The sequence below is a fragment of the Triticum urartu genome, chromosome 6 (assembly GCF_003073215.2).
Source record: "Triticum urartu cultivar G1812 chromosome 6, Tu2.1, whole genome shotgun sequence".
In the NCBI taxonomy this organism is placed as follows: domain Eukaryota; kingdom Viridiplantae; phylum Streptophyta; class Magnoliopsida; order Poales; family Poaceae; genus Triticum; species Triticum urartu.
Genome location: NC_053027.1, coordinates 134,425,045 through 134,450,561, shown reverse-complemented (window position 1 = coordinate 134,450,561; position 25,517 = coordinate 134,425,045). Strand labels below are relative to the sequence as shown.

The 25,517-nt window shown below is 42.9% G+C and overlaps 1 protein-coding gene, 1 non-coding gene and 2 pseudogenes across 3 annotated transcripts; 1 reads left to right on the top strand and 3 right to left on the bottom strand.

Annotated features, from left to right (window-relative positions):
- Positions 1–488: 488 nt before the first annotated feature.
- LOC125517845 lies at positions 489–673 on the bottom strand (annotated as a pseudogene).
- Positions 674–5,282: 4,609 nt separating this feature from the next.
- Positions 5,283–5,478, bottom strand: LOC125517832. The gene has a single exon (XR_007287833.1). It is a non-coding gene; the product is annotated as a U2 spliceosomal RNA (small nuclear RNA).
- Positions 5,479–5,562: 84 nt separating this feature from the next.
- On the top strand, positions 5,563–8,708 carry LOC125517258 (annotated as a pseudogene).
- A 118-nt stretch (positions 8,709–8,826) lies between these two features.
- On the bottom strand, positions 8,827–25,085 carry LOC125517257 (DExH-box ATP-dependent RNA helicase DExH11). 2 transcript variants are annotated; one of them, XM_048682435.1, is made up of 22 exons: positions 24,744–25,085; positions 24,124–24,648; positions 23,939–24,016; positions 23,708–23,855; positions 23,114–23,316; positions 22,854–22,961; positions 21,801–21,902; positions 21,243–21,443; positions 20,858–20,968; positions 19,180–19,247; positions 17,798–18,164; positions 17,391–17,546; positions 17,205–17,315; positions 15,765–15,818; positions 14,692–14,949; positions 13,407–13,516; positions 12,291–12,444; positions 11,045–11,504; positions 10,328–10,542; positions 9,591–9,829; positions 9,282–9,408; positions 8,827–9,193 (listed from the first exon to the last, which is right to left on the bottom strand). In XM_048682435.1, the coding sequence occupies exons 1-22, from the start codon at positions 24,867–24,869 to the stop codon at positions 8,981–8,983; spliced, it is 4,134 nt and encodes a 1,377-aa protein (XP_048538392.1). In that variant the 5' UTR covers positions 24,870–25,085; the 3' UTR covers positions 8,827–8,980. The 2 variants fall into 2 exon arrangements, with proteins under 2 accessions (XP_048538392.1, XP_048538393.1); XM_048682436.1 differs by having other exon boundaries at positions 23,771–23,855.
- Between the last annotated feature and the right edge of the window lie 432 nt (positions 25,086–25,517).

The following is a 25,517-nucleotide window of genomic DNA, read 5'->3' as shown; positions in this document are numbered from 1 at the left end:
CAAATGCTGCTGGGATTCCTTGACTTGTTTGTTTGGGTGGCAATTAACCACTAGAAAAAGGGGTGAGAGTAAACGATACATCAATGTTCTTAATCTTAGCTTTGCTCCATCATAGCTGCAACAAGTTCAGGATGGTGGTGTTTTCGTTTTCCTGCTGCAATGAATTCCAAATAAACAGGGTCCTACAAACCAGCAATCAGCACATAAACTTGTTCAGAGGGCTTTAGCATGCAATCTCCACATAAACAGGGTCCTACAAACCAGCAATCAGCACATAAACTGGGTCCTACAAACCAGCAATCAGCACATAATCATACACCAGTAGACTCTAGCATGCAATCTCCAGAGCGACAGTCCAAAACGCTGCTAAATCTACGAAGTTCAGAGCGCACCTGCGCGTTAAGAACCCCTCCCTACAAAGGAGGGGTCAAGGGAATATAATTATAACTTTGATTTTGACGGAATTTAAAATTTTAACTTGGTTTTGATTGGGGTGCGCCTGCCTGGTCTGTAGTGCAACACCTGAGGGCCCCAATGGCAAGCCACTGTGATGGACCGTCCCCCAGAAAAAATAAATTTAATATCGTTGTGGGCACATGGCCCACATATCAGATATTAAACTGATAAGAACAGATACTACACTTGATCTTAGCCAAAAGGCCGAGAAAGGTATGAGTTGTCCTGCTGCCCTCCACTAGTAGAAAATAGGGCTTTGGTCCAGGCCGGGTCAGCCCATTAGTCCCGGTTCAGTCCAGAACCGGAACCAATGAGGGCATTGGTCCCGGTTCGTGAGCCCAGGGGGCCGGCCGGGCCACGTGGGTCATTGGTCCCGGTTCATCTGGACATTTTGGTCCCGGTTGGTGGGATGAACCGGAACCAATGGGCCTCGCTCCTGGCCCACAACCATTGGTCCCGGTTTGTGCCTCAAACCGGGACTAAAGATTAGACCTTTAGTCCCGGTTTGAGGCACGAACCGGGACTAATGGGGTTGAGACCTTTAGTCCCGGTTCGTGCCACGAACCGGTACTAAAGGTCCAATTTTCAAACTCTACCCCCCCTGGATCGCCTTTTCAGTTTTAAAAAAAATAAAACAAAATGATGGAAATGTCAAAAAAATAAAAGAAAATAAGTTTTCCATGTGATATATGGTCTAGTTGTTGGGAAAATTTGCAAATGTGAATTTTGACTTTATTTGTAAAATCTCTCTAAAATTTGTAAAAATGGGCATAACTTTTGCATACTAACTCGGATGAAAAAGTTTTTTATATGAAAAATCATCTACTTGAAAAGTTACATCCGATGGAGACCGCCTACGGCCTGTTTGCAAATTTGTAGAATTCTCAAATTCCAAAAGGAAAAAAAGTTATGCTCAAATTTTAGTTTTTTTTTTTAATTTTCATTAAATCTGGTCAAACTATGGTCGAACTACTTATTCAAGAAGTATTAGTGTTACTAAATAATTATTCAAGAATATTAGTGTTATTAAATAATTATTTCAGTTTTTTTGAATTTTGGTCAAATCTGGTCAAACTATGGTCAAACTGTGGTCAAACAATGGTCAAACTACTTATTCAAGAAATATTAGTGTTACTAAATAATTATTGTTTTTTAAAACAATAGTTTCAAAATAAAACTATGAAATGTGTCACTTCATGCTCAAGCAAAATTCCTGAAGGTTAATAGGATTGACATCTTAGTATTGTCAGGAAAACAACAAGTGCAGACTTGGAGCGAGGGAGAATAGAACCCGGAAGTTAAGCGTGCTCAGGCTGGGGGAGTGGGAGGATGGGTGACCGTTCGGAAAGTTAGATAATTTGGAATGATGAGGGTGATTAGAGGATAAATTGAGAAGTGATGAGGGGTGGTGATTACAGACTAGAGGTTAAAATAATTCAGAAATTTGAAAATCAAACAAAATTTCAAAAAAAAATTCAAAAAAAAATCATAAAATTTCCTTTAGTCCCGGTTAGTGTTACCAACCGGGACTAAAGGTGGAGCTTCACATGGCCGTGCCCTTATGAACCGGGACTGAAGGCCCTTTTTCTACTAGTGCTCCCTCACCCTGTGCATTTCAAAACCGAACCAAAAGACCATACCGAAAATAAACCGAACCGAACCGATTTTGTGGTTTTTATGGTTTCTGGTTTCGGTATGGTATGAACTTTTCATACCGATTTAAACTTTGGTTTTTATGGTATATACCGAAAAACCGAACGGTTAACCGAATAAACCGAAGTAAAAATAAATTTGTATTTCTTGAGATGAACCATACAAGTTGTTATTTTTCTTGTACATGAGTCAAATTCACTAATAAGCATGTAAAATTTTCTTGTAACAGTCATTTTTCTCTTTTTAAAATGCTAAGCACGTCCAGAACCATCAACAGATGAATTAATGCATGCATATATACTTATATATATAGTCATATACTATGTGTAAAATAGTATGTGTTTTGAGTCATAAATTTGCAAATTATTATTACGTCATTTTCAAATTCGCGTCAACTTTGGTTTTTATGGTATATATCGAAACCATACCAAAATAATTTGATATATACCAAAACCGAACCGTATTTTAATTTCATACCATATTTATTGAAGTATTAATACCGTACAAACCAAAAAACCGTATAAACCGAACCACGTAAACCGAATAAACTAAACACACAGGCTGAGCCCTCCCCCCTCGTTTTATAGCTATCTCGACCGCCTCTCCCTCCTCCGCAAGCGAGGTGGTACTAAAGGAAACGAAACGAAACCAAAGAGCAGGAAACCTGCTGCCTTGGGCGACCAGCCAAGCAGCCTATGCGTTTGCCTCTCGTTCGTTTGGGCTTCAACAGGCCCGACAAGAACACCACGGCCCAGTACTATGGCTTCCGGTTTATCCCTGTTCGTTCCGCTCGCTGTCTCTGACATGTGGGGACGAGCCGAGCTTGAAGGACGACGTTGGCGACTACAGCACTGCGTGAGTCTGGGACGAGATACGAGAAATTTCAAGGGATGGGAAACCGTATGAATGTCAGAGAGAGCTGTAGAGATCAATCATCAAGCCATGTAAAGTGCATGGAGAACGTACCATTGACGTAGCTCGGCATTATCTCTGATAAACTGTGATGGCTACTGGTACGATTACCATGTTTGGGTTATTTTTCTCTGAAAGCAATACACGGCACCAGGACAAAATACAGGAAGCTGGGAATAGTAAATTATGTTCAAAGTAGGTTGCAATCTCTAGGAGAGCATGTGTGTTGCTCAACCAAAAGCGACTTTCGGTAGAAAGCGGAAACTTCACTAGGTTCAGTTAAATAAAGAAAAAATAATCTTCAATGTACATTTTATTCTTAGTAGTATCTCACAGTTCTAAATACTTAAGTTGGTAGTATATGACAAGAATGAAGTACCAAAGGTGATCGGATACATATAAAAGCATCGAAATCAGCTTGACTTGTTGGTTTTATCGGTTGCTGCAGCCATCTTCTGAAGATCATCTGGAGTTTTGGACAAATGTCAGGGCAGTGTGAATCCAAAATATAGCAGAGTCCATTTCCCCAAGAATTCCTCTTCGGTGATGAGTTTCCCATCTTCTGACGATCATCTGGAGTTCTGGACAAGTGATATGTTTTTGTCACAGATTACTGAGCAAATATCTGTTGGATCATGCATGCAAAAAGAAAAGGGTGATGTGATGTTATTGTTATCAGAGATGGCGGTAGGTTCCTGACGTATTACAGTGAACAGAAATCTTATTCGTTCAGTTTGTACCTGGCCTTTCACAATTCAGTTATTGTTTCAGATATTTCAAAAACGCTCGGGGGTATTATTGCTGTCCTGGATTTCCAAAGTGAAAGTGAGCACATTAATTGGGGGATCAATTCCGAGGCAATCAACAGTTCTTGTCGTCAGAGTGTAGCATATATTCTGTATTTTATTAGTCATATGAATGGTCAAAGTTTGGCTCAAAATACCAGGGGGCTTAATAAATCCGGACAGAGGTAGTAAAAACCCACTCTAGTTGATTAAAGTGCCTTCCAGTATCAGCGCTGGGAGTGCTTTAAATCTATTGTCATTTCTCTGACTGCTTGCGGCAGTCTTTTCCTGTTTAAAGTGATATATATTCTTCCTTTATTTTGTAGTTGCAGTAAGTAGGGTTATGCAGATACTAGCTAGTATGGTATGTGATGTTCAGCATCCTCGGATTACGGCTTCGTTGTTTTCCAGGAAGAAGCTTTCCAGTGGTTGTATAGTAGAGTCTGTTTCACCAAGAAATCAAATCCTTTTCGGTCGTGAGTTTCAGTTATGGCTCGGAAGCTTGAATGGCCCACCGATGGCTGAAGTGGATGCTGATGGTTCTTGCTTCAGAATACTTACTTGCTCTGTTCTCCGACTCTAGAAAAGACTGGTCAGGGAAAAGGATGTACTACATGAGAAATTCATAACAGGCATAAGCAGACAAACAAGGAGATGGTAGCATCCTTTTATGCGGATCACACTTTCATGTAAACCGATGTATTATATTGTTTAACCCCCCCCCCCCCCCCCACACTTCTTTTTTACCCCCCCCCCCCCCCCCCCCATTCTTTAATTTCTAAGCATGCACATGTAAAATGTTAAACAAGAGTAGTAAGCAATCCAAACTATTCAAAAAAAAGAGTAGTTAAACACATAATAGAATACAAATCTCTGTTCCTCAACATTACTGATATATAAGTGCTATACTCGTGCACTTACAGAATGGTAAACAGACTTCCTTCAAGTTGGGCAGCACAGACATCATTCAGTTGATGGCTCAACACATGGATAAAGGAAGCGCTTGAGAAAACAAAATGATGGGATTTCTCGACTTGTATGTTCTCCTTCATAGCTGCAACAAGTTCAGAATGTGGTTGTGTTTTCATTTTACCCATCACAGCGTCAGCAAGTACTACCAAATAAACAGGTTCCAACAGGCCAAATTCGACGCAGAAATCAGCATGGCATGTTGCCGCTGCAGAGTCCTGACCGAGCAGCGTGACAGTTCCTGCTGCCGCTGCTGGATTTTCAGACCATTAGGCGAGACCTTGAGAACATATAACTGAAACAAGTTCAGAACGGCAGCAAGTTTGACACAGCAGATCAGCTTTGCTTTGTGGCCGCTAGAAACTGAAAGAAAGTTCAGAACGGCAGCAAGTTTGACACAGCAAAATCTGAACCGTGCAGTAAGAGAGGCCCAGGCAGATTTTCATAAACTTGAAAACATTTGAACTTTGATTTTGAAGGAACTCAAAAAATTTAAGTTAGTTTTGGTTGGGGTGCGCCTGCCTGGGCTGTAGTGCAACACCCAAGCGACACCTGAAGGCCCCAGTGGCAAGCCACTGTGATGGACCCTCCCTCACAAAAAATAAATTTAATATCGTTGTGGACACATGGCCCACATATCAGATATTAAACTGATAAGAACAGATACTACACTTGATCTTAGCCAAAAGGCCGAGAAAGGTATGAGTTCTCCTGCTGCCCTCCCCCTCCTTTTATAGCTCACTCGACCGCCTCTCCCCTCTCCGCAAGCGAGGTGGTACTAATCGAAAGAGCAGAGAGAACCCTGCTGTGCTCGGGCGACCAGCCAAGCCAGCCTCCCGTTCGTTTGGGCTTCAACGGGCCCAATAAGAACACCACGGCAGCATCCTTTCACGGCCCACTGCTACGGCTTCCCTTTTTTCCCTGCTCGCTGTCTCTCTGACGTGTGGGGATGGGCGAGCCCAAAGGTGACCAGACCGCACCGCACGAGTCCGTCGCGCTCAAGTTCCTCCTCTCCCTTCTCCAACCGCAACCCTGCGTGGGCGTAGCGATCGATCGAGGCTGCCGACGATGTACGGCGCCATGAAGGACCAGGCGGTCGCGCTGGTCCGGCGGGCGGTGCAGGAGGACGACGCCGGCGACTACGCGGCCGCGCTGCGGCACTACGTGCAGGCGCTCGACTACTTCGCGGCGCACCTCAGGTACGAGCACAACCCCAGGGTCCGCGACGCCATCGCCGCCAGGTTCCCGGGGTACGTCGCCCGCGCCGAGGAGATCCGCGCGCTCCTCGACGGCAGCCCCGCCCCCTGCGGGCCCGGCGGCGACGGCGTGGCGGCGGCGGCGACCAGGAAGACGGACCCCCGCGGCGGCGGGGACGAGGAGGACGAGCGCGCCTCGGAGCGGGCCAAGCTCCGCGCGGGGCTCCACTCGGCGATCGTCTCCGAGAAGCCCGACGTGCGGTGGAGCGACGTCGCCGGGCTCGACGGCGCCAAGCAGGCGCTGCAGGAGGCCGTCGTGCTCCCCGTCAGGTTCCCGCAGTTCTTCACCGGTACGTGATCAGGTGCCACAAGATTCTTCGTCGATTTCGCCTCAATTCGGAGGAAGCGCCTGTTTGTGACAGTTCACAATTAATTGCAGGCAAGCGGAGGCCGTGGAGGTAGGGGTGGACTAACGAGCAGCTCGGCTCGTTAAGCTCGTGCTCGTTAAGCTCGTTAAGATTAACGAGCAGAAAACTCTGCTCGGCTCGGCTCGTTTGAAACTCGTTAAGCTCGTGAGCGCTCGCGGGTGCTCGTTAACAGACTATAATGTGTTATGATATACATGATGAGTGTGGAGGTATGGTTTTCAAGATGAAATATAATGACAAAAAGAAATGAAGTAGTTTGTTGCCTCATATGTCGATTAGATTAAATAGATGGGCTGAGGTGCTACAAAAAAAAATTGTCATGTAAAATGAAAATATGCGTTGTGCTGTTACTAACGAGCTTAACGAGCTACTCGTGAAACTCATTAGCTCGCTCGTTAAGCTCATTAAGCTTAACGAGCTAAAATCAATGATTGGCTTTGTTCATTAAGAAGCGAGCTACGAGCTTAACGAGCCAAACTATCGAGCGCTTATTAAGCTCGCGAGCTATGAGCTTTTGGTCCAGCCCTACGTGGAGGGCGTTCCTCCTGTACGGGCCGCCGGGGACGGGGAAGTCCTACTTGGCCAAAGCCGTCGCGACGGAGGCCGACTCCACCTTCTTCAGGTGATTGCTGTGATTCACTTATCTTGCAGTTCCAATCATGTGCTCCAACAACAGAGACACATCACACATTGATTGACAATTATGTTCCAGAGCAAACATGTCACATTATTTTTTGTTGCAACGCCGATGTTTGGAGCCAAGGGTTGAATTATTTTGGGATTCCTTGGTGCTAATGCATATCATCACCATCCTGCCACTTATGGACTAATGCTCAGTGTTGAACTAACTGTAGTATATCTTCGTCGGATCTTCTTTCGAAGTGGATGGGAGAAAGCTAAAAGCTGGTCGCAAACCTGTTCGAAATGGCTCGTGAAAATGCCCCCTCCATCATCTTCATCGATGAAATTGATTCTTTGTGTGGCCAACGTGGAGAAGGTAATGAAAGTGAGTCTTCTAGGAGGGTTAAGACGGAGCTGCTCGTCCAAATGCAGGTGACTTCTTCAGACATTGTAGAACACTTGTCACTGTCTTCTTTTTACAAGAAACTAGCAGGATCGTTGTCCTTCAATCAAGTAGAATGCAGTGGCTCAGATTGTTGTCAGAAAAGCAACCGCATGCATATGTCTGTCTATAAATTTAGAATTTGCAAAGTAACTGCCATTGATCACGGTTTCTTCAGCAGTAACTAAACACATTTTTTTGCCATGCTTGTAATATTGCAGGGTGTTGGCCATAACGATGACAAGGTCCTTGTTCTTGCTGCTACAAACACTCCATATGCTCTGGATCAGGTAGACACATCTATCAAATATTCATATAATTACAATGTGCATATTTTCTGCGGGAAAAAAAAATGCACTGCACATCTGTGTGGTGTGTTATCCTTATAGTACTGAACCTGTCATACTTGTGCCCCAGGCCGTGAGGCGACGTTTCGACAAGCGCATCTACATTCCACTGCCTGACCTTAAAGCTAGACAACGCATGCTCAAGGTAATGAGCTGACCAAAAGAAAACTTCAGTCAACTCTACCCCACCTTGACATTGCTACCAACTTCAGTCACCCCTACAAGGTTCAGTTAACTCAGACTTCACCTTCGCAGGTCCATCTCGGCGACACCCCCCACAGCCTGACCAAGAGCGATTTCGAGAGTGTGGCTCACCGGACAGATGGCTTCTCCGGCTCGGATATCGCCGTCTGCGTATGCCACCATACTCCCCCCAGCCTTTTCTTGCACACAATAAACATATGTGGTGTCGAGACACTGATACTTCTCCCTCGCGCGCTTTTGACAGGTGAAGGACGTGCTGTTTGAGCCCATACGCAAGACACAGGACGCCATGTTCTTCTTCAGGTCAGAGGACGGCGGCGGCACATGGACGCCGTGCGGGCCAAAGCAACCGGGGGCCGTGCAGACCACCATGGAGGAGCTCGCGGCGGAAGGCATGGCTGACCAGGTAAACACTATAAACTGCAGCAGCGTGTTATTCTACCTCTCTCTTGCCTCGGTTCATCTTTTGCTCAGGTGGTTTTTCCTATGGCTATGTAGATTACCCCGCCTCCGATCTCCAGGACAGACTTCGACAAGGTCCTTGCGTGGCAGAGACCGACGGTGAGCAAGGCGGAGCTGGGAGTGTATACAAGGTTCACCAGAGAGTTTGGGGAGGGGGGCTGAATTATACGTACACCCAAGATTTTACGTTCTGTAAATGTTGCCATATGATTACTGACTTGAACATTTATAGGCCTGTATAGCTTTGTGAAGTCATAGCAATTCTTCTTGTACATGTTTGTTGGTTAGAAACATCAGAAATTGATTAGACAATGCGGTAGATTTTGTTGATTCTACTCACTCATGAGCACCTGGTGTCAACGGTGTCAGATGGTACTGTCACTAAAAACATCTTTACAGTTGAGCGCTTGTTAAGATTGGGCTTGTGAAGAAATTAGACATCCAGAACAGCAATTTCTCTACTTACAAACACCGTTAGGTTTAGGCTACACCGAGCCTACATGCATCATATTCCTGTGACATACAAACTTGCTGCAAAGACAATGTCACGCTTGATGGCGTTGGACGCGATCTCCATTTTCTTGTACAAAGCAGAGTTACCCATTATGGAAGCCGCATTCCTGAACTCCCTACATGTTTCATCCAACCGCACAATTGTTCTTACAATCAGCCCTTCAGATACATCTGTCAGCTCACATATGTCCGCAAAAGGCGTTCCCTGCACATCGACGCGGCAGAAAAAGAGTTAGAATTTTACACCCATCCCACAGAAAGAGTTCCTACCAAGATGTGTGTAGTGGTAATACCTTTGCCCATTCGTAGACAACCTCAACAAGACCAAACTTGAGATTATCACGTGCATACTCCTCAGGATCCACAGGCACCTCGTGCCTCTTTTGGAGCTGTCCTAAGCTGATTGCCGTGTCATAGAGCCTAATACGGAGACAGAGAGAAGAACAAAAGGTACTTGAGGTATGTATCATGTAAGCAATTACACCCTCTGTTCATTAATGTAAGAAACAGAGGTAGTACGTACTTAGCAACGTTACCGGGTCCAAGACACAAGGTGTGCTGGAGAGATAAGCACTAGAAGAAGGCAACAAAAAGAAACTAACCTCCTTTTGGCATCAGCCAGTTTCGGAGTGAGAGATGGTTCTGACGCGTTCCGTTGTTGGAAAACAAATGCAGACATAATAGCCACAGCTTCTTCGGGTTCTAATTCATCCAACTGATTTTCAAATAAACACTCTGTTGATATTAACTCTTCACCAGAGTTCATTTCACATGCCACTCGGCCCTTAAGTTGCACAACAAGATCGGAATCGATGTAATGGATCTCCTTTAGTACATCGATCTGCACACATGGAAAAATAAAATTGTTATAACAGAAATCTTAAAGGGTCAAAATATTAATTGAGGTGCATGTGGTCCACACTCCAAGAAATGATATTTCCCTCTTGGTATCCTGGTTGTGGCCTTTTGAGCAATCCACGGTAACTAATCAACTATGACAGTTCCCAAACACAAACATGTGTAACTGGACCACTCCGCATGCCAATTATGATATTCTGTTTGGACTGAGCCTACATAAACACATTCCATGAAAAAACACTAGCCTCATGATTTATACTCAAAACCAAACTGTTGTTTCAACTTTCAATACAGTAGGATAGAAACCAAAAACCTCATGTGCAGACCCAGATCAGAAATGATTGGAGAACTTACGAAATTTTAAGTTTCCCAATCCCCTTGGATTCTGTTGTGCCAGAAATAATAGATATGGTTGCTTAAGGAACTTACTTTTTTTTTCTAATCTACCCACAAGAACAAGAAAAAATATGTAAAGTCTTACTCTGCCTTGAAACTGTGGCATCTGCTGAAGTGCCTCATCTGACATTTGGTATTTCAGTTGATCCAGCTCATCCTTGTGCACCTTTTGATCCTTCATCATTGACTTATGTTCCTTCAATTTTATACAACCATGGCACTTGTTTTTAGACATTACTTCCAGTAGGTTGTTATGTGCATGGTATCTTTTAACTTGATCCATGTCTTTCATTTTTAAGTCTGCATTGCATCGAAAATAAACAAGTCAAAACAGTTGATAAATCAAGTGCAGGAAGTGGAACAGAGCATTAAAAGATTATTGAGCTCTTTCCAATCAAAAGAAACGCCTAAATAAATTCACAAAGGTTAGGTAAATCATCAAATGCTGATGTTACATCAGGGAACTCAAGATAAGTTCTACTGTACTAATAAGATAGTGAAAATTAAGAGTTATATGATCACATTTTTTTTGCCTTATCCTAGTTGCAACTTCAATAATTCTTGCTCAAGTCTTTTTAGCACAAACACCTTAGGAGTTGAGGGAAGTATACGCCATGAGAACACATACACCATAACCCTGTAACTTATTCTACTTACAAGATTGACTATAAACGAATTGGAACATACTAGATGAACACAATAATCAGCATGCAGACAAGGTCTTTTTTCTAATCTGATTTGACCTTTAATGGAATAGCACAAGATTATATATGGCAGTTTAGCCATCGCAGAATATCTGTACCTTTTATTGCATCTAGCGCAGGAGGATACTTTCCATCTGTCTGCTCTTTAATAAGCATTTGAACTGTTTTAGCGTAAGCTGTTTTGCTAATGTCTTCAAGGAGTCCGACTTGATCAATCTTTATTTTGCTTGTACATATACTAATAATCTCTTTATTCTCCACAGCTCTTACTTCAAAACCCATTCCAGATGCGTCCCCCGTGTATGGTAGCTTTATATTGATAACACCTGAACTTTTTCGTGTTCTAGAGGAAGAGAAAAAATCATCATCCATGCCACGTTTTCCTTTCGGCGGGATAATAAAATATCCTTGAGAATCCCCTGGCCCCTTCTCATTTTGACTGGATAAATTAGGGGCTAGCGCAGATGAAGGGCAATCACCGGTCAGTACAAGAACAACATACTGCTTTAGTGTAGTGGATGGATTTTTCACAATTACGCCAAGCAAGTGATCATCATCCTGCCATATAACATACACATTATAATGCAGAAAAGATGCCACTGTTGTGCCAGTAACCATTTGTAATAAAAGTAGGAGAACTAAGCAAGCGCAAAGCACCGCTTTATCCTCAAGCCTACTGTGGTTTATCAGAATCCATGGTAGAAGCGTAGAAAAGATGTTTCAATATTAGAACCTATATGAAATCAAGTAGATTAAATGGGTGATGTCTAGAAGGAACAAAGAACTGATTTAATTAAGGAACAAGTGAGGACCGAACCCAAGCTGTATATCCCACTAACCATGGTGCTACCAGTGAGCCCCTGGATGACCTCTAAATTCGATTCATTATATAGAAGTGACAGACTTCTTGCGTCGAATCAAATAAATTACATAGAAGTGCCACAAGAAGTCCACAGTTAATGTAGCTTGCTTAAAATGGCTGGTCAAAGTTCTTATCATTCAAACTGGAGGTGCTGAGAAAGAAGCTCAAAGGTGGTAAGCTAATTGGGGTCCAACAGAAATTTAGTTCAGTTTTGAATCAAGAAGATGCAGATATCAAGCTTAATTTCAAACACAAGATTGAATTTGGGCCAAGCTCAACTCCAGTAAGCTACTTGTGTGTATACCCATGTCTCCTGAATTGAAGGATTTCTCCCCTTGGTATGGGATCCTTATTTGTTTAATAAAAGGTCGCAAAATTGAATTCTTATTTGTGACAGGATAAGTAAACAAAAAAATCATTGAAAGGATGAACAGAAAAAATAAAGCATGCATAAAATGCAACCCAATAGAATGAATACATACAGATTTGGATTTAACAACCACCAATCTTCCAGGCGCAAGGAACTGCTGAGTAGTGTGCAACTGCATAATTGCTTCTGTGACAAATTCCCTGTGTTCTTCGGCTTCTAGAAACATATCGTAATATTCTTCAATAGAAGGCTCTCCTTTTATGCACCTGATGATTTAAGAATGAATTTAATAAATTATGATGCAGATAGGATAATTTATTGCATGTAATATACGATCTTGCAACTTTTTTTTATTATTACACCATATGGTTAGTGCTTTACCAAAAACGAATTACATGCTTCATAGTGCTATATAGATAACACTGCGAAAAAAATGATGAAAATGTATACTAAATAAGAAAGCCCCCAAAAGGCCCAACGAATGATTGTTAACAAGGTTGTTAACAAGGAGGAAAAAAACTGAACCGCGCCAAGTAGGGGTAAAACCTACGACCTTCTGCATAGGAAACAAACACTCTATCTACTGAGCTGTATGTTTATTTGTTTATTAACTGTATACAAAAGAAAATACCAAGCACCAAACATATCAGCTTAGCATTTGATGACAACCAAAGATCACTGATTCTATGATATGTGCCCTGGATCAACCCAACTGTACATCTAGTCCTGCAAGGTGCTGCAGAAAATGACTATATTGCCACACTCCCATCCTTTTGGGGGCTAGATGTACAGTTCATGACTGGGAGCCTGGGAGGTAGAGGACTAAGTAAATAAATGTCTGCATTTCTGTAACTACGGTTTTTTTTATCTTTTTTATCTTCTGTAACCAAGTTCAACAGACTACTCCAAGATTTGGTTATAAGATATTGCTGCGTATTTACTCATTTGCCAACTTGGACAGACGAACAAAGATTAGTCCTCTAGGAATAGATGGTCGTTTTTGCATATCCAAAAAATGAGACTAGATCAACACATTTGCCAACTACAGTATTTTCTATCACATATTTGCAGTGCCAATTACTCTAAAGCTGTGCTGGGTCTATTCTACCAAGGGTTGTAGTTCCACAAATTAGATACCCAACCCATAAATTAAACATTAGTGCAAGAATATCAAATATTGGCACCAACCGTGTTAATACAATTTGGTAAAGAAGGGTTGATGTCTCACTCGATTGTCTTTGTAGGTTGACGTAGCATTTGCAGAAGCAGCTTTTCCTTCTGAGGCAAATCCTTTTGTGCATGGAATTCTGCGAAACTTCTCTTAAGCATGTCCTCCACCTACAAGACAATGCATCTGTGAAGGATATCCTGTTTCCTCTGGAACATTTTAAAAAGAGCATAGTGGCACACATCGATCTAAGACAGTCACGCCCTCTGTAGGGCCTTTTGGCCTTGGGCATTATTCCTTCCATGAAATACATCAAGACGCATTCTAGCGTCTCCCAAAGCAAAAAATATATACTGATAGTAAAGTCAGTATGCCTAGGAGAAAAGAAAATTAAACTTAACAAAGTTTTATCAAGTATTGAGTATTTCCAGCTGATAATAACATTAACGACAATGCAATCAATTATACTTCCATCTTATGCTCATTCAGAACCAGTGCCAATTGCAACTGCCCGCGACCTCACATCAAACAGTAATGCAAATTAAGCAGACTGCAATTCAAGAAATTTAGTTGAATACATGAGTCGATTTTCTGCTTGTATGTATGGCTGGGTGCTTCCACTGTGTCAGCCATTCAAACAATACCTCGAGATTTGTGCACATGCTCTCACGATATATTTGTGGTAAGAGAATGTGCGCAGATCTCAATGCACATCCAATGGTAGAGATAATGGGGGCACCAACCCATGCCAGGTACAAGGTGTTACCCCCGAATACAGACTCTCTGGTCAACATATTTATCAAAACATGGATTGACAATATACTGTGTTTTAACAAGTAAATAACCTGAGTTGAGCAGTGCAGCTGTTAGGAATAGGAACTTGTATTCTCATGAGGCCATAGCCAGTATACAGGCAAAGAAAAAATGCACTAAACCCCTTAAAACAATAGGGATATCAGACAGCTAATATATACATGTCTAACAGAAGCAAGAGCAACATATATTTCTACCTTATTTCAGTTTTTGGTCTATAATTCAAACATATATATTCGCAATGCATGTGCTTCAGCGCCGATAAGCTCAAGAAAGAAGATTGTATAAGAGGAAATAAGCTGATTTGAGCAGTTTAGCAAGAGGGACATATATGTCGAGTTTATGTTGCAATTTTGAGTATCCAGAGTTGAAAGTTGAAACATATATATTTCAGAGCATGTGCATGTGCCCCATGAGCTCGGGAAATTGAAAGATGGTTGGCCACAGGAAATACACCCACATCTAACTACAAAACTTATTCAAATAACATGGCTGAGCAGGAAACTTTTCTAGTCGACAGTGAGAGGTATACCTTAAGTTCCTCCACACGTAGAAGATGTAGTATCATAGTGTATGTTAGTCGAAACTGAGATTCCAGTCGAGTTGGTTTTCCAACAAGAAGATTTTTCAGATCACTTTCCTCAGGAATTTCATCACGGCACATCATTATCACTGTACCTATGGTATCTAGTCCTCTCCTACCAGCTCGTCCAGCCATTTGAATATATTCCCCTGGAAGTAACCTTCGATGTTCCTTTCCATCAAACTTCCTTAAAGTATCAAACACGACCTGTTGAATTTGCAAGGTTTAGTCGGAGGCACAGAGCAGTTTATCAGAATCTTGGGCTTAAAAGGCATGGTAAGCTCAAACATATAAACTAAGCATGAGCAACAATTAGCTTGATTCCAAATGGCGCACAGAAATAAGAAAAAACACTATGTGCATCAGCCTGACTACATTTATGTTTGCACGAACTAAACACTGGACATTATGTGTAACTGTCAACAGCAAACTGCAAAATATATTTAGAAAAAGAAACCTGTCAATCAATGTTGGCAAGATACTAACAATACATTAAAATTGGTCTAGTCCAAAGCATATTCAAGAGAAGTGACCGCAAACCATAATACAATCACTAGATATTATTGTCCCAAACTCCCAATACACATGCCAAGACAAAAAATTGACAGTTATATCCCAAATCTCAGTGAGGTGAGTGTTAAGTGGTGACTACTTCATGCTTCCCACATGAATAAATCGAAAAAGGACTTCCAAGGTTCTGAACTATAAAACATAACAAAATGACCATTAGCACCTCGCTGCAATTAGAATTAATTGCTAAGGTATAGCAGCTACCAGCCAGAATGAATGATGTTAGTTTACACTAAGTATAAGATACGCATCATTAGCACATTAGAGTCAATTCGAAAAATGAGGAGACAATTGATTGGTTTCATTACCACAGTTCAAATATACAAATATAAGTAAAACTACGAGTGGGTCGACCATGCTTAGTTTAAGTATAATAGAAATATGAAGTCTGAACACAGGATACAGAAATACTGAAACCCTCCGTATGAGAGAAGAAACAAAAAAGAACTCACCGTTCTTGCAGGAGCATTAACACCCATTGCAAATGTCTCAGTGGAAAACAGTACCTGCAACGAGTTTAAGCAAGTCAAAAGGTTCCCACTCGGTTAATTTATAAAATATAACTGCAGCAGCACATGCTATTTTAAAATATAACTGTTTAGCTAGTAGCTGACAACACTGTGGTTTGAACCGAACAATCATTTCACTGTTAGCTCACTCAAGCTAAACAAATTGTCCCCATGATACTGGTTCGGCAATGATTATTCGAGCACAGTGCACAACTGCCAACTAGTAGCCACTACTCACTAGTAAGCATTTATAGTTTTATACTTTGTTTACATCTAGCAAATATCCTACATCATATGGACCGTCCATGAATGTTTCCCTTCAGGCTTCAAGAAGTGCAACTATTAAGACAAAAAGTAGATAGATGACAATGGAGTAGTTAAAATCCTGGTAGCTTAGTACATCAGTTTCTAACATGTAACTGAAAGACGAAAAGAGAAGTCCAGTTTACCCTCACAAGTATAATACGTGGCGCACTTAAACCTCTCAACTATCAAACCTGACATCTGATCTTCCCAGCTTCCAAAACCAGTGCAGAAAACCCTTTAGAGCGGTTTCGCGAGGTGGTTTTGCAACTGTGCTAATAGCTCTCCACAGGTGGAGCTCCGGCTTAGATAAGTAGGAAGACTGCACAGCCATGTCAGGACCCCACATGGACACATAGCATCATGTTCCACTCACTCTCTTCAGGCGAGAGACACCATTGGAGACGATCGGAAAATCAGCTGGGAGGAAGAGTACAACGCTAGTTGGCAGTATTTGAGATGAGCTCGGCTCCATGTGAGCAGCAGACCTGCACCACTGGACTCGAGACACAAGCAGCATACGGGTCAATCATTATCAGCTCCAGATCCGCGCTCGGGTTGAGGAGATAGTTCCATCATGCCATGGCACACGGGAGCTTCATCCTGCTCCGAGTCAGTGCGGAGTGTAGCGAGCTCTGGAAGGCATGGAGGAGTACGCGGCCATCGAGTAAGGAGGTGATGCCTAACAAAGAGGAGCAGGTGGCGGTGGCCACTGGCGGAGCTAGGGCAGATGTTTGGGGGGGGGGGGGGGGGGGCAAGGCCAGGAGAGACAGAGACAGAAGGCGGGAGGAGGAAGAAGATGACATGCGGGGCCATGATGGTGTGGTTGTCCAATATTCTAACCTATCCACGTTGGAGCTCCATGTGTTCAAAATCGCTGCAACCGTGAAAACACCACCATGCAAAACCACCATAGAGGGTTATTTCCACCAATTTTTAATGTTAGGAAGGTCAGACCTCAGATTTCAGGTTTTATAGTTGACAATGTTAAGTGCGCTAGGCACTATACTATAAGGGGTTTGCGGACCACAGTGAACCTTTTCCAAAGAAGAAATATCAGTTAGATGTTCAAAGCTTAACCTTGATCACACCGCGACAAAACAGCATCTCAACTACTTCTTTCACAATAGGAAGAAGCCCAGCATGGTGAACTCCAATTCCTCTTCGCAGAAGGCTTTGTATTCCTACGACCTAACAAAGATGTCAAAATCTATAGCATTAAAACAAAGTTAAGTTAACCAGTCAAAAACTTTGCTATTGGATAACCTGAGGAAGGTTCCTGTCGGATCCTTTGAGGCGCGAAAAGGCCTTATCACAGAAGACACGGATTTCGCTTTTATCAGAACTACTGGTGAGATCAGCACCAAACATGCTATCTGCTGACCTATCACACCTGTTCTTTGAGAAGCAAAAAATTACCACCTGCAGAAGAACCCTAGAAATGATCAGAAAAGGTCATGTCAAATGTTAAGTAACATACAATAGTACAATAGATAAAGGAAAATTATGTTCATGACCAAAAAATGATAAGATAAATTGTTATTCTACAATGGAGTATTAGGTTCAGAATGCACAATGAAAAGTAACATTTCAAAGCAGAAGAACATGAGGTCCAAAGAACTTGTCGTGAATTAAAACATGGAGAGATGTCAAAAGCAATCTTTCTCACATACAGGCACAAGTGATTTCTTCAAAAGGTTATTTATAAGCGGCATCCAGAATGAAGACTCAGATCTCCTTGACCCTGAGGTGCTTTGCTGAATTGCTGCTGCTCCTGAATTGGTTTGGTGGTGCTTTGGGTGCTTCTGATCTCTCCCTTTACTAGACGTGTCTGGATTTCTGCCTTGAGTTCCAGCACGTACTGCAGGAGTTCCTGATTTTGTTCCAGGTTTCGCTCCAAACTTGTTTGCATTTTTCATTTTGAAAGCGTCCTTGGCGTCTCTAAATCCTTGAGTAAGAAATATATCCTTCTCACATACTTTGTATACCTCTCCAGAGTAGAACAGGCAATGCTCGAGGGGAACGGGCCTTTTGTTAGTCCTGGTGAAATATAGTGGTCAAACGGTGATGCAAATTGTGATATGACAAAGTATATGTTGAAAGAGCTTAAGAACAGGAAGCATGTTATTACAAAAGTGCAGTTAAGAATGTAAAATTACACTGTAAGGCGCTGAATTATTTAACCTCACCTAGAGCCCAATATTGTTGAAGCTCCTACACTGTCCAATTATGTGCAACCAAGCCAAAAAGGTATCTGTGTTATGCCCCCCATATCGGGGAAGGGCAAATTGTTGTCCGTATACTAGAGTAAGAAGAGTGTTTCAAAAATACCCCTACTTTAGGGAAAAATGAGAGGGCAAGAAGCAGAACTCAGCTCCCACTATAAACATGTCAAAGGAACGCAGTACCCTGACTGTTTCCTCTAGCTACTCAACTCCATCCTGTGTAATTCAACTCCTCCCTCTATCTCTCTGAGTGTATTTGCATTCTCTCTCAGCCTCTCAGGGACAAATACACACTTGCGATAGGCAAATGTTTAACACCAAATGACACATTTTGTTCCACTGAAAGATGAATCAAATAGGTAACCAGCTAATCATGCAAGCCACTACCACCTGAATTATCTCCATGATCCACGCGGCCAGGCCCTCTAACAAATTACTGGCTCAATCAAACTACATAAAGGTGATTAACATAGCATGTGTATGTAATATCATCATATGTGCGTGCATGTTGATTACTTCTCCGGGATCCAAGCGTGCACCTCCTCATCCATACAGCTAGCAAGTTTTAGTAGGCGTGGACCATTAATAGGTCATATGACATGTTATTAATTTATTATACATGTGAAAAAAAGGGCCTAATAGGATCATCATAATTAGCTTATATGCTTATACCAACAGAAACAGTTATCAAGATTTTTATTGCACAAAATACTATAGTAGAGGGGCTGGTTGGAATTAACAAAACTAGATTAGAGGAGCAAAATCAAATAGGTTCAAGGGTAAACTGTACATTTTTCCCCCGCTTCAAAATTATAGCACGTTACACTTACGATGTGACACGAATTTTCTTCTGTTTTGTTCGGCCAATCCAGTCAGCAAATTCAACTGTATTCGGAACCTGGCAGAATAATTAAAAAGTCAAGCCTAAAGTAAACCTGAACATGAACGAAATAATATGGAATATCAAACTTCAGATTTTTCGTAGCACAACAGTGAAACGCACTTTTCCAATATATTTAATGTGTTAGTTTGTAATCAAATTTTCACATTAACCATTGCTTATCATTAAGCGGTTGCTACAGCCAGTAATAGGTGTGGTTGAATACTGTAGCAGCCAAAAACTTGCATAACCATAACCAGCAAATAAATTGCATTCCTGTACATGTATGACATAATCTAGGTTCCTGGATCATAAGACCATACTTGCTTGCTATGAAACTTACACAATCAGACAATCTTCGATACTATGAAACTTACACATACTTGCCATAATGCTACGACCAAATCACCTTAAGATCTTCAGTATCAATTAAGAATCCAAAGGCAGCTGAATAGTACTAGTATTCCCTGTTCTGAAGAGAAGTCTGAACTATTATGTACTCCCTCCATTCCAATATCTAGTGCGCATAGTTTTTAGCCCATATACCAATGAGTGTGCTGGCATCAAATTTTGGACGAGAAAGCCCCCACTCCATCTCTATCCCAGCCCAGGTCCAAGTAGTAGTACTAGTTCGTACTCCACCCATCAGCGTTGCCGATGCTAGCTAGACTCCGGTGGTGCCGTCGTCAGCCGTCTCCTCCTCCAGCGCTGCCGTTCGTTAGGCGGCTCCTCCTCCAGCGCCGTCGTTCGTCAGGCGGCTCCTTTTTTTGGCTCTTCCCCATCTTCTTCCTCCTCTCCTCCCCCTCACCCTCCTTCATCCTTCAACCAGTGTCGCCGTCGCCAGCCATACACGCACGCGGTGGCCGCCCAGAAACCGGACACGGGCGCGTTGCTTCAGCTGCTAGTCGAATCTTGCCGCCGCCCATCGATTCTCGCTGCTGCCAGACACGGTGCGCAGCTGCACGTGTTGAACGGGCTGGTGGCCGTGATTCCCCCCCCCCCCCCGGTCGGTGGAGAACATGCTCTGCCCCGTTGATGCTCGCGTGCGCGTGCTCACGCTGGAGCTCCTGTGGCTGGTGAACCTGCTCTGTGCCACTGAGCTTCACGTGTTGGAGCTCGCCCTCCGTGCGGCGTACTACGGCCGCAGCGCTGGAGCTCCCGCTTGCCGATTTGTGCAGCACCTCGTCCGTCAACCTCGGCCCTCTTGCCTAGAAGCAACTCGATCTACTGTGTCGTCGCAATGGAGGTAGGGATCAGTGGGGATCAGCAACAGAGGTGGCAGATCGGTGGTGAGGCAGGTGGGAAAAGCCGCGAGACGAAGGGATAAGGAAGAGAGAGATGCGAGTGAAGCGGTGGGCTGGGGCGCTGGCTGTTCGGTTTGGTGGGAGGGTAGTTTCGTCCAAAATCGCTTGGGGAGGGAGATACACACTACATTGCGGAATATCTCTAAAAAGCTTATATGCACTATATTTAGGAATGGAGGGAGTACTAAATTAATGACATGCCATTCTTGCATAATTGGCATGACTCAACTATTACTGGGTAACAGTTAACATCAATACTATATATAACATATTTGGTTGATTGCAACAGTCGTAATAAAATTGCAGTTTTCACTCGATCCATACCGTTGCTGAAAGGAGGACAATGTTAATGTGCTTTGGGAGCATTATAATAACTTCCTCCCAAACTACACCTCTCTCGGCATCATTCACATAATGCACTTCATCAAATATTACCTGATTGCATCATTAATCACACATCAGAAACATGAAGCATGATCCCTTAGGCCTTGTTCGGTTGCTTAGGATTTCAAGGGGTTCGAAGGGGATTGGAAGGAATTAAATCCCCAGCAAGTCAAAATCCACCTCAAACCCCTCCAATCCTCTCCAATCCCCTTGTGGTGGGGATTAACCGAACAAGCCCTTAACAAGATTGCAAAAATGTGAAGTGAAAAGTGAAAAACAGAGCATATTACACTAAGAAAAAATAATCAGAAATGCAATGACATACCCATTCAATATCCCGTATAATATCAGCACCTCTGTAGAGCATTGAGCGCAATATTTCTGTTGTCATAATTAAGCAAGTTGCCTCTGGTCTGATGCTAACATCTCCAGTAAGAAGTCCCACATCAAACTTCCCGCAGAAATCTCGGTATTTCTGGTTGCTGATAGTCTTAATGGGAGCAGTATAGACAGCCCTGGTGCAATGCTGCACAATAACGTCTGTTATCATAGTGTCCACACTTACATTCCTTCTATCGAGACATGTCATAATATGTTTGGGAGGGCCTGAATAAACTGCTACAGTACATAGAGAAATAGTGTAACAAAGTATGCAATACTCTAGACATAAATCTACTAACAAAAGTAAAAGTGAGCGTGATTCAGGAATACTGTGTACTTCTCAAAGCAGCTATAGGTAATAAATAGTAAGCTAGAGATCTCCTAACTCAAGCACATTGCTGTCAAGCACATTGCTAACCGCAAATAACAGAGTAAATAAGAAGAATGAAAGGCCGCAGTTTCGAAAAAATATACAGAAAAGAATCAGTGAAGTCAGCCGTACTTTTGATGCTAAAGCAAAGGCATACTCTGCAACAACCGTCTTTCCTGCTGATGTATGGGCTGCCACAAAGACTGATTCCCCCTTCTCAAGATAATATATAGCCTATTTATGGTAAATACAAAGAATACAGGTTAGCAATTGTATCAAGCATTAAGTACCATACTATTCTAACCATAAGGTGATAGCAATTAGGGATTGCTCTTGCTTGTATGCATAACTTTGATAGGAAGTATATGAAGGGGACACCCCTTCTTGCTTCATGTTTCCTTTCGTTCGAAATTTATATGGCAGTCTTGTGTCCCAAAAGGGCCAAAGACAAGGAACAAATAGAAATGGAATGTACCATTTGCAGCTATCATAATACATAATTTGTTTCCATATGTAGTCAATGTGTGAGCCGTAAGTATGAACACAAGTGTCTGCATGAGTGCATGTGATGGATAGAGAATTTGGAAGGGATGCTGAATTCCTAGACTCCTAGTCTATCGACCTCTCAGTATTTCACAAGATGGTGGTAAAATCATATGAGTGCAAATTTATTAGTTCTTAGCACATAATTCTGTATCATGCATAAACCTGAAGCCCTTCAAAATGTGAATGAGCTTTGTCAGAACTATGGTTGAGACTTCAAAACACATAGTTATTCACAGTTTTCAGGGCATAAGGGGAAGGTTAAGACGACAGCTTCAAGTTTCTTAATGTTGATAGCTCGCATGCACAAAGAAAGTTTGTGCCATCCTAAGTAATACCAATACAAATTTAAAAATTCTTTCATATAGTTGCTAGGTAAATTGAAATTGGATGTTTTCTGTTCATGGTAATTGACAAGGCAAATGGTGTAGACGGTCAAAGCACAGAGATATGGTACCACACTATCACCGATTTACTGGTGCATGAACCACTACACAAGCATGTGGCATGGTTGTGCCTATTGAACATCATGTTAAAAGAAATGTGGTTCATGCTCTTAAACAGCATAACACACTAGATGCTCATCAGCATAGGAAACTTCAAATATTCAGATAAAGGTACAGATGCTAATGAGAATTTTACCTCCTTCTGGAACTTATCCAATTCAAAGGGATATTCAATTGCCATATCTGGAACAAGTTTGTGGAAGTTTGTCACAATAGAATTATCCCCAACAACGAGTGCCCAATCCTGTTGAGTGAAATGGAAACAAATAACAATCAGTGGTTCGGTTTTCTTCAGAAATGTTGCTGCTTCTGCAACACCAAGCACCAATGAAGATAATGGAATAAGAAACACAACAGATGCAAAGAGTCGCATTTTTTTTATTAATGTGCGCCTACCGTGCCCTCCTGTGCTGGCTTATCATCAACTAATCCACTTGTTTCTCTGCGGGTATCTTTCACTTCAGATGATAACATTTTATCCAAGTCCGTTTGAGCTTCAGAAATATCTCCTCTGACATTAGCTTCCTGTTTGTCAGTGTCTGCCATTGTAAGAGTTTCAGAAGCATCTTGCAACTTATCAACCTTTCGTTCATTGACATCTACAAATGGGAAATGGGAGGATTAACACGGAACCGGATAAGACTTAATAGCATTGAGAAACACATGTAGCCTATATACAGTTTTTTCTTTAAGTAACCGTAATTTATATATGTTTTTTTTCACAAGAAACCATACTCTATACATAGTAGTAACGGGCATTTTATCAATTACTTCATATTCCATCTCTAAGTGTAGGTTTTTGTGTGATCCTTGCGGACTGCATTTTCAAACTTTGGTCTATCTTAGAAATGCTTTCATAATACATTTCTTTTGTCTTTTGCTAGTATTAAAAAACATATTCAAATTATTGCATTGATACTGTGAAAAGTCAAAATGGCATATCTGTAGGTATAGAAAGTAACTGCTGCGATTCAAAAAAAGAGAATATACTCATGTGACTTGAACATATGAAGTACATCACGTTGGTTCCCTCATCTCCAGCCAATTGCTCACCATCATCTTCATGTGGCACAATGTTGACATCATCTTCCTCCCAAGCCATCTTGAACAAATCATCAAACTGCACCGAGTACTTATCCTGCAGAACCATGGGGCAATCAGAATATAATGCCAAAACTGCAGGGATGTGGATGTTGAACCGTAAGCATTTAAGCTGGTTACCGTTGTGTCATTTGATGAAGATGCACGTTCCTCGACATGCTCACCATCCCGGAAACACTTCCAGTGGCTGTTATACTCCTATAACATAAGACAGGAGTTCTTAGTTGTTACTGCCCCAGTTTAGAACACCCATATCATTCCTTAGTAAAATAAACACACACTTTGATATTTAACAAGGATCGCACCTTCAACTGGCCTAAGTCCAATCCCTTGGGGAACCCTGGCGGAGCATTTAGAGCAGGGCCACTACTCATAAGCTCACGCACCCAATCACCATTCCGCGCACCCTCTGGAAATGCCTTCTCCAATGCTGCCGCCTCAGCTGCATCGTCCTGCAGGCCTCCCGGGCGGAATGGCCGGCTGTTGACTCTACCCCTCACAAAGTCCTTCGCCGGGCCTGGCATTCGTGGCACCATCCCCCCAGTCCCCGAGTCGAACACTTGGCTCATCTCCATCTGCACAGACTCAGGGTCCCAAACTTGCTGCTCAGACGACGACAACGATCGTCGACGAAAAGGTGGCTCCCAGGCGGGGACGAGCATGGTGCGCGGGGCAGAGGGCTCCAGAGGCGGCCTGGCGAGGTCGAACCAGTCCACATCCCACACCCTGCCGTCATTGGCCGCGGTAGGGACATAGAGCTCGGGGTTGAGGTAATTGGCCTCGAGGTACTCCTTCACGCTGCTGGGACTCTCGGGCGGGTAAGCCGGCGGCTGCGGTTGCCATTACAGCATCGGTGGGTTTAGGGTTCAGACTTCGCACTGAGTAAAAACGTGCAGTGCGGGACGGAGTTTGGGGGGTCGCGTACCAGGACGAAGTCGGGCACGGGGCTGGGCGGGTGGGGGGTAGGGTCGAGGCGGAGGTGGCCGCCGTGGCCGGAGAAGCTGATGCGGAACGGCACCTCGCTCGCCGGCGATGGGGTGAGGTCGTCCATCGAGACCCCCGCGACGAGGCGGTCCGTTAATCTCTCCACTGAACTCTGCTTCTTCACAAGCTTAATAGGGCGCGGGCGGAGCTAAGCGGCGGCCGGAGTTGGGGCCACGGGGCGGCGCCGGAGATGGGGGGTGGGGATGGCGTCGGCTCGGCTGCTCGCATACTCCGATGCGTCGGGTCACTCTGGCTAGTCGTCTCGCTTCGCCCGCTCGGCTACGCGGTGCGACTCGACCAGATTAGAGCATGTCCAACCGGCGCGATATGACTACGTTTTCCTTTTTTTTTCTTTTTTCTTTTTTGAGGGAAGACTGCGTTTTTCTTAGGGAAAACCACATGGCAATTTTATTTTTATTTTATTTTTTGAGTGTTAATATTGCCGCTTTATATTTAATCAACGAAGTTTGAAATCTCGTCCGAAATAACATCCAGAATGCAATCTGGAGGAACACCGAACCAGACCTTACGAAGTTCTTCCCCTAACCCTATCTTAGCTAGCTTATGCGCAACAACATTATTAATTATCATGTCAAAACAAACTTTATTGATCATTAAAAAAACCGTACATCATTTGCAAGGGAGATTACAAGATAATCAGGGGGCTACTCATGCCAAACAACAGAGTAAGCCATGGCATTGCTTTAATTTCAGC